The sequence below is a fragment of the Aegilops tauschii genome, chromosome 3, assembly GCF_002575655.3.
Source record: "Aegilops tauschii subsp. strangulata cultivar AL8/78 chromosome 3, Aet v6.0, whole genome shotgun sequence".
NCBI lineage: Eukaryota > Viridiplantae > Streptophyta > Magnoliopsida > Poales > Poaceae > Aegilops > Aegilops tauschii.
The window spans coordinates 147231790-147241766 of NC_053037.3; the positions used below are offsets into that span (position 1 = coordinate 147231790).

The 9977-nt window shown below is 41.4% G+C and overlaps 1 protein-coding gene across 1 annotated transcript; it reads right to left on the reverse strand.

The window, feature by feature from the left end:
- Nucleotides 1-425: 425 nt before the first annotated feature.
- LOC141042783 (uncharacterized) lies at nt 426-815 on the reverse strand. The gene has a single exon (XM_073511678.1). The coding sequence runs from the start codon at nt 813-815 to the stop codon at nt 426-428; it is 390 nt and encodes a 129-aa protein (XP_073367779.1).
- Nucleotides 816-9977: the final 9162 nt, after the last annotated feature.

A 9977-nucleotide genomic window follows, 5' to 3' on the forward strand; every position in this document is an offset into this window, starting at 1 on the left:
GGGGAAGGAAAGGGGAGGGGTGGCCCCTCCTGCCTTCCTCCCGCACTCAAATAAGGAACCAGGGGCGCAAGTTGGGGAAGACCCCAAGTAGGATTCGGCCCTACTTGGGGCGCCCCTTGGCCTCTCCCCTCTCCCCCACTGATACGTCTCCAACATATTGTAACGCCCCCGATCTAGAGGGGACCGGCTATCTGGAGTAGGTGAGAGAGGGCGGGTGAGGAAGGGGGATGAGCTTGGAGAAGGGGTTTGGCTTTCAGAGGAAAGTTTAGAGATACGGAAAGTGAATCACCATGCATGCCCTCTCTCGACCAACATGCTGGTCCTTTTAAACACCCACGCACTCACACACAAGCTAGGGGCCCCACTTGCCAGTCCTGCCAGGTCACACCGTGCAGGGGATGGACAGGTGTGACATTCTCCCCTCCTTAAGACGAAGCCTCCTCCTCCCAAATGGCCGCCGTCAGAAACCGTCGGCGAAGAACGTCATAATCCTCCCAGGTAGCGTAGGCCACTTTGGTGGGCGACCACTGGATCTTGAGCTGAACCACGGGCGCGTCTCCATGCTTCATCATGCGCCTCTCCAGAATCTTGAAGGGCTCGGTAACCGTGGCAGACAGGTCTTGGACGCGGGGAAGATCGGCGAACACCGGTGAGTAGTCTAGCGTGAACAGCTTGAGTTGGGATACATGGAAGACAGGGTGCACGCGGCTGTCTGGCGGCAAATCCATCTTGTACGCCAATGGTCCAATCTTCTCCAGCATAGTGTAAGGCCCGAAGAACTTGAGGGCGAGCTTGGTGCACGGGCGAGAGACCATGGAGCGTTGCACGTACGGCTGCAGTTTCAGCAGCACTTATTTGCCCACTTGAAAGGAGCGCTCGACTCGATGCTTGTCCGCCTGCTTCTTGATGCTGGGCGCGCGCCAGTTGGGCACGGATGGCCTTCGTATGCTCTGCCCAGTCCAGGTTGTCGCCGGCTGGTGCTGCATCAGCCCAGGTTGGCTTCTTTGCCATACAGGGCCTTGAAGGGTGTGCAATTGAGCGAGGAATGGAAGGTTGAGTTGTACCAGAACTCGGCCATCGGTAGCCAGCGACGCCATTTCTTGGGGGAGTCGTGGACGGCGCAGCGCAGGTGCATCTCCATGTACTGATTCACGCTCTCGCTCTGGCCATCGGTCTGCGGGTGGTACGCAGTCGAGTACAACAGCCTGGTGTCTGCGCTCTCGAGCATATCCCTCCAAAGATTGCTGGTGAAGACGTTGTCGCTTTCGGAGACGATGGAGGAAGGGATGCCGTGCAACTTCACGATGTTGTCCCAAAACGCACGGCGAAATGCGTGGTGGTGAAGGGGTGGCGAAGCGGCACGAAGAGCGCGAACTTGGTGAAGTGGTCGACGACCACCATGATGGAGTCGTAGCCTTCAGACGCCGGCAAACCCTCGACAAAATCCATTGTCAGATCCTCCCATGGCGCCGAAGGAATGGGCAGAGGCGTGATGACCCACAAGTATAGGGGATCTATCGTAGTCCTTTCGATAAGTAAGAGTGTCGAACCCAACGAGGAGCAGAAGGAAATGATAAGCAGTTTTCAGTAAGGTATTCTCTGCAAGCACTGAAATTATCGGTAACAGATAGTTTTGTGATAAGATAATTTGTAACGGGTAACAAGTAACAAGTGTAAATAAAGTGCAGCAAGATGGCCCAATCCTTTTTGTAGCAAATGACAAGCCTGGACAAACTCTTATATAGAGAAAAGCGCTCCCGAGGACACATGGGAATTATCGTCAAGCTAGTTTTCATCACGTTCATATGATTCACGTTCGGTACTTTGATAATTTGATATGTGGGTGGACCGGTGCTTGGGTGTTGTCCTTACTTGGACAAGCATCCCACTTATGATTAACTCCTATTGCAAGCATTCGCAACTACAAAAGAAGTATTAAGGTAAACCTAACCATAGCATGAAACATATGGATCCAAATCAGCCCCTTACGAAGCAACGCATAAACTAGGGTTTAAGCTTCTGGCACTCTAGCAACCCATCCTCTACTTATTACTTCCCAATGCCTTCCTCTAGGCCCAAACAATGGTGAAGTGTCATGCAGTCGACATTCACATAACACCACTAGAGGAAAGACAACATACATCTCATCAAAATATCGAACGAATACCAAATTCACATGACTACTAATAGCAAGACTTCTCTCATGTCCTCAGGAACAAACGTAACTACTCAGAAAGCATATTCATGTTCATAATCAGAGGGGTATTAATATGCATAATGGATCTGAACATATGATCTTCCACCAAATAAACCAACTAGCATCAACTACAAGGAGTAATCAACACTACTAGCAACCTACAGGTACCAATCCCAGACTTAGAGGCAAAGATTGGATACAAGAGATGAACTAGGGTTTTAGAGGAGATGGTGCTGGTGAAGATGTTGATGGAGATTGGCCCCCTCCCGATGAGAGGAGCGTTGGTGATGACGATGGCGATGATTACCCCCTCGCGGAGGGAAGTGTCCCCGGCAGAACAGCTCCGCCAGAGCCCTAGATTGGTTCCGCTAAGGTTCCGCCTCGTGGCGGCGGAGTCTCGTCCCGAAAGCTTGCTTCTAATTTTTTTCTCGGACGAAAGATTTCATATAGCAGAAGATGGGCACCGGAGGGCCACCGGGGGGCCCACGAGGCAGGGGGCGCGCCCTCCACCCTCGTGGCCAGGGTATGGCCCCCTCTGGTATTTTCTTCGCTCAGTATTTTTTATTATTTCCAAAAATTAACTTCTGTGGAGTTTCAGGACTTTTGGAGTTGTGCAGAATAGGTCTCTAATATTTGCTCCTTTTCCAGCCCAGAATTCTAGATGCCGGCATTCTCCCTCTTTATGTAAACCTTGTAAAATAGGAGAGAATAGGCATAAGTATTGTGACATAATGTGTAATAACAGCCCATAATGCAATAAATATCGATATAAAAGCATCATGCAAAATGGACGTATCAACTCCCCCAAGCTTAGACCTCGCTTGTCCTCAAGCGGAAGCCGATAACGATAAATATGTCCACATGTTTAGAGATAGAGGTGTCGATAAAATAAAATACGGACATGAGGGCATCATGATCATTCTTATAACAGCAACATATATGGATATTGTCATATTATTTCTTATGCTCAAGTAATAATCTATTCACAATGTCAAGTATGAATCAGAAACTTCATTGAGAACTAACAAACTATAACCTCAGTCATTGAAGCAATTGCAATTTATCATAACATCAGAAAGAGTCTATGTAAGAGCTTTTTAGCAAGTCCACATACTCAACTATCATTTAGTCTTTCATAATTGCTAACACTCACGCAATACTTGTGGTTACGGAGTTTTAATCGGACACAGAGAAAGATAGGGGCTTATAGTTTCGCCTCCCAACCTTTTACCTCTAGGGTAATGTCAACAATAATAGTTCATGCTAACTTACATCCAATTATATATATATATATATATATATATATATATATATATATATATATATATCAGGATCTTTCCAACACAATGTGCTTGCCAAAGGATAAAATGTAAAAAGGAAAGGTGAAGATCACCATGACTCTTGCATAAGGTAGAAGATAAAAGTAAAAGATAGGCCCTTCGCAGAGGGAAGCAGAGGTTGTCATGCGCTTTCAGGGTTGGATGCACAAAATCTTAATGCGAAAGAACGTCACTATATTGCCACTTGTGATATGGACCTTTATTATGCAGTCCATCGCTTTTATTTCTTCCACATCACAAGATCGTATAAAGCTTATTTTCTCCCACACTAATAAGTCATACATATTTAGAGAGCAATTTTTATTGCTTGCACAGATGACAACTTACTTGAAGGATCTTACTCAATCCATAGGTAGATATGGTGGACTCTCATGGCAAAACTGGTTTTAAGGGTATTTGGAAGCACAAGTAGTATTTCTACTTGGTGCAAAGAATTGGCTAGCATGAGGGAGAAAGGCAAACTCAACATGTTGGATGATCCATGACAATATACTTTATTTCAGATATAAGAAAACATAACCCATTACGTTGTCTTCCTTGTCCAACATCAACTCTTTAGCATGTCATATTTTAATGAGTTCTCACAATCATAAAAGATGTCCAAGATAGTATATTTATATGTGAAACCTCTCTTTCTTTATTACTTCCTATTAATTGCAACGATGACCAAAGCTATGTTTGTCAACTCTCAACAGTCTATGTGAAGTCATTACTCTCCATAAGATCAATATGATCTCCTTGTTACTTTTTATTCTTTCTTTTTCTTTTATTCCCTCAAGATCATAGCAAGATAATCAAGCCCTTGACTCAACACTAATCTTTATTATATAGCTCACGGACTCGATTACATAAAGGGATCATAAAGCAAAACTCAAAACTAGATCATACCAAAAACTTTATTCTACTAGATCAAGAAATTACTAAAAGGATCGAACTAAGAAAAACGGTAAAGATAGGAGTGTGATGGTGATACGATACCGGGGCACCTCCCCCAAGCTTGGCAGTTGCCAAGGGGAGTGCCCATACCCATGTGATTAGATCTCTTTTGTTGGTGAAGAAGATGGAGGTGATGATGGATAGTCGTGCATAGAGCGTAAGAGGTCCTCCAACTTGCGAATAATGCCCTCGAGTGCGATGATATGCTCCTTCAACAAAATATTTTCATGTGTGAGATACTTGTTTTGTATACGAGCTAACTCAATCATCTTGAAAGCTTCGATCTCAGTTGGGGTAAGAAGATTGTGAGCAAGTTGAAGGATGTCTTCTGCTGCTGGAGCTTGGTCCTCCGTGGCCTTCTTGATCCCTTCATCCTTGTTGATCTCCATGGATTCTTCCCTCTTCAGCTCTATCTTCATTAGCCAAGCATCGTTGACACCATTGTTGGAGGAGGGGGACGACATGATGCCTGGCCTTGACAACCCTGACAGAAAACAGCTCGAAACAAGAACAGAGGACAATTGTGTGATACGGTGGTCAAAACCTTCGGGAGATTATATAATGAATTTTTACCGACCAAAATACGTATCATGCAAGAAAAACGGAGTCCGGAGAGCGCACGGGGTGCCCACGAGGCAGGGGCGCGCCCGCCACCCTCGTGGAGGCCTCGTGTCCTTCCCAGACTGCTTCTTATTTTCCTATTTTTCTAAATATTCCAAAACGGAGAAAAATTGCCATTAGAACTGTTTTGGAGTCGGTTTACTTACCGTACCACATACCTATTCCTTTTCGGAGTCTGAAATGTTCTGGAAAGAGTCCCTTATGTATTCCTCCAGGATTACAGTTTCGATAACATTAGTTTCAACATTTATAGGATTACCTGAGATATAATGTTTGATTCTTTGACCGTTCACCACCTTTGGATTTGTGCCTTCGAAGTTGTTGATTTTTATGGCACCGGAACGATAGACCTCCTTGATAATGTAAAGACCTTCCCATTTAGAGAGAAGCTTTCCTGCAAAAAATCTTAAACGAGAGTTGAATAGCAACACATAATCACCTACATTAAACTCGCGCTTTTGTATCCTTTTGTCATGCCATCTTTTAACTTTTTCTTTAAACAACTTGGCATTCTCATAGGCTTGGGTTCTCCATTCATCAGGTGAGCTAATGTCAAATAACCTCTTCTCACCGGCAAGTTTAAAATCATAATTGAGCTCTTTAATGGCCCGGTATGCTTTATGTTCTAGTTCGAGAGGTAAATGACATGCTTTTCCATAAACCATTTTATACGGAGACATAGCCATAGGATTTTTATATGCAGTTCTATAGGCCCATAATGCATCATCAAGTTTCTTGGACCAATTCTTTCTAGATCTATTAACAGTCCTTTGCAAAATTAATTTGAGCTCTCTATTGCTCAATTCTACTTGACCACTAGACTGTGGGTGATAAGGAGATGCAATTCTATGATTAACATCATACTTGGCAAGCATTTTACGAAAGGCACCATGAATGAAATGCGAACCACCATCAGTCATTAAATATCTAGGGACTCCAAACCTCGAAAAAATAACTTCTTTAAGCATCTTAATAGAAGTGTTATGATCAGCACTACTAGTTGGAATAGCTTCTACCCACTTAGTAACGTAATCAACAACAACTAAAATATGTGTATATCCATTAGAGGCAGGAAACGGTCCCATATAATCAAAGCCCCAAACATCGAATGGTTCAATAACAAGTGAATAATTCATAGGCATTTCTTGACGTCTACTAATATTACCAATTCTTTGACATTCATCACAAGATAAGACAAACTTACGGGCATCCTTGGAGAGAGTAGGCCAATAAAAACCGGATTGCAATACTTTATGTGCAGTTCTATCTCCAGCGTGATGTCCTCCATAAGCCTCAGAGTGACACTTGCGTAGGATCTGTTCATGTTCATGATCTGGTACAGAACGTCTAATAACACCATCTACTCCTTCTTTATAAAGATGTGGGTCATCCCAGAAGTAATGTCTTAAATCATAGAAAAACTTTTTCTTTTGTTGGTATGTGAAACTAGGTGGTATAAATTTAGCAACAATGTAATTAGCATAATCCGCATACCATGGAGCAATACGAGAAGCATTTATAACATTCAGTTGTTCATCAGGAAAGCTATCATCAATAGGTAGTGGGTCATCAAGAACATTCTCTAACCTACACAAGTTGTCTACAACGGGGTTCTCAGCTCCCTTTCTATCAATAATATGTAAATCAAATTCTTGTAGCAAGAGAACCCATCTAATAAGTCTAGGTTTAGCATCTTTCTTTTCCATAAGATATTTAATAGCAGCATGATCAGTGTGAATAGTTACTTTAGAATCAACAATATAAGGTCTGAACTTATCACAAGCAAATACAACTGCTAAGAATTCTTTTTCAATAGTGGCATAATTTCGCTGGGCATTGCCTAGAGTTTTACTACCATATTGAATAACATTTAATTTCTTATCAACTCTTTGTCCTAGAACAGCACCTACAGCATAATCACTAGCATCACACATAATTTCAAAGGGTAAATTCCAATCAGGTGGCTGAACAATAGGTGCAGAAATCAATGCTTTCTTAAGTATTTCAAATTTGTCTACACAATCATCATCAAATACAAAAGGAACATCTCTTTGTAAGAGATTATTCAGAGGCCGAGAAATTTTTGAGAAGTCCTTAATGAACCTCCTATAAAAACCGGCATGACCAAGGAAACTTCTTATACCTTTGATGTCCTTAGGACACGACATCTTTTCAATAGCATCGACTTTAGCTTTATCAACTTCAATGCCTCTTTCAGAAATTTTATGCCCAAGACAATGTCTTCATTAACCATAAAGTGGCACTTCTCCCAATTCAAGACAAGATTAGTTTCTTCACATCTCTGCAAAACTCGATCAAGGTTGCTCAAGCAATCATCAAAAGAGGAGCCATAAACGGAGAAATCGTCCATGAAAACCTCACATATCTTTTCACAAAAATCAGAGAATATAGCCATCATGCATCTTTGAAAGGTAGCAGGTGCATTACATAAACCAAAAGGCATACGTCTATAAGCAAAAGTACCGAAAGGGCAAGTAAAAGTGGTCTTTGCTTGATCATCAGCTGACACAAGTATTTGAGAGAAACCAGAATAACCATCTAGAAAGCAAAAATGTGTATGTTTGGATAATCTTTCTAGCATTTGGTCAATAAAAGGTAAGGGGTAATGATCTTTTTTAGTAGCCTATCAATTACCATCCTATAACCTAAAATAATTCTTTGCAGAATCAATTCATCTTTATCATTAGGAACGACAGTAATACCTCCCTTCTTAGGGACACAATGGATAGGACTTACCCACTGACTATCAGCAACGGGATAGATTATACCTGCCTCAAGGAGCTTTAGTATTTCCTTTCTTACCACTTCTTTCATCTTAGGATTCAGCCGTCGTTGATGATCAATAACTGGTTTGACATCTTTTTCCAAATTTATTTTGTGTTGGCATTGAGTGGGACTAATGCCCTTAAGATCGTCAAGAGTATATCCAATAGCAGCGCGGTGCTTCTTCAGAGTTTTCAATAATTTTTCTTCTTCCTTCTCTGAAAGGTTAGCACTAATAATACCAGGATATATCTTCTTTTCATCTAGATAAGCATATTTAAGAGTATCAGGTAATGGTTTAAGCTCAAACACGGGATCACCCTTGGGTGGAGGAGGATCCCCTAGGATTTCAATAGGCAAATTGTGTTTTAGAATAGGTCCTTGTTTAAAGATTACTTCATCTATTTCCCTTCTTTCATTCATAAACATATCATTTTCATGGTCTAGCAAATATTGTTCTAAGGGATCACTAGGAGGTACGACAATAGAAGCAAGACCAATAATTTCATCCTTAATAGGCAATTCCTCATCACGAGGTTGTCTACGAAATTTAGAGAAATTAAACTCATGAGACATATCATCCAACCCAATAGTAACAATATCCTTTTCGCAGTCTATCTTAGCATTAACAGTATTCAAGAAGGATCTACCAAATATAATGGGACAAAAGCTATCTTGAGGGGAACCAAGAACAAGGAAATCAGCAGGATATTTAGCTTTCCCACACAAGACTTCAACATCTCTAACAATCCCAATTGGTGAAATAGTATCTCTATTGGCGAGCTTAATGGTGACATCAATTTCTTCTAACTCAGCGGGTGCAATATCATGCATAATTTCTTGATATAAGGAAATAGGTATTGCGCTAGCACTAGAACCCATATCACATAAGCCATGATAACAATGATCTCCTATTTTAACAGAAATAACAGGCATGCCCACAACAGGTCTATGTTTATCTTTAGCACCGGGTTTAGCAATCCTAGCAGTTTCATCACAGAAGTAAATAACATGCCCATCGATATTATCAGCCAAGAGATCTTTAACCATACAATATTAGGTTCAACTTTAACTTGCTCAGGAGGTTTGTGTGTCCTAATATTACTTATGTTAACCACAGTTGAAGCTTTAGCATGATCCTTTTATCTAACAGGGAAAGGTGGTTTCTCAACATAAGCAGTAGGAACAATAGGATCATTATAAGTGATAGTCTTTTCTTCAACTTTAATAGGTGCAACTACTTTTACTTAAATGGGAGGATTATATTTAAACCAATTCTCCTTAGGGAGATCAACATGGGTAGCAAAGATTCACAAAAAGAAGCTACTATCTCAGAGTCAAGTCCATATTTAGTGCTAAATTTACGGAAAACATCGGTATCCATAAAAGATTTAACACAATCAAACTTAGGTGTTATACCTGACTCTTTACCTTCGTCGAGGTCCCAATCTTCAGAGTTGCGTTTAATTCTTTCCAATAAATCCAATTTGAATTCAATAGTCTTCATCATAAAAGAACCAGTACAAGAAGTATCGAGCATGGTGTGATTGTTGTCAGAAAGCCGAGCATAAAATTTTTGAATAATCATTTCTCTCGAGAGCTCATGATCGGGGCATGAATATAACATTGACCTAAGCCTCCCCCAAGCTTGAGTGATGCTTTCTCCTTCGCGAGGCCAAAAATTATATATATAATTACGATCACGATGAACAAGATGCATAGGATAAAACTTCTGATAAAATTCCAATTTCAATCGTTTGTAGTTCCATGATCCCATATCATCACATAGCCTATACCTTGTCAATGCATCTCCCTTCAAAGATAAAGGGAAGACCTTCTTCTTGATAACATCATCGGGCATACCTACAAGCTTAAATAATCCACAAACTTCATCCACATAGATTAGGTGCTCATCAGGATGTAATGTTCCGTCTCCCGCAAAAGGATTAGCTAGCAGTTTTTGTATCATACCCGAAGGAATTTCAAAGTAGACATTTTCAGTAGGTTCAGTAGGTTGAGGAGCAACTATTTGCTCTACCGGTCGGGGTGAAGATACCCCGAACAAGCCCCTCAAAGGATTACTTTCCATAGTAACAAGT

Coding starts and splice junctions, on each gene's coding strand:
- LOC141042783 (XM_073511678.1), bottom strand. CDS start 815: ATGGTCTCTCGCCCGTGCACCAAGCTCGCCCTCAAGTTCTTCGGGCCT.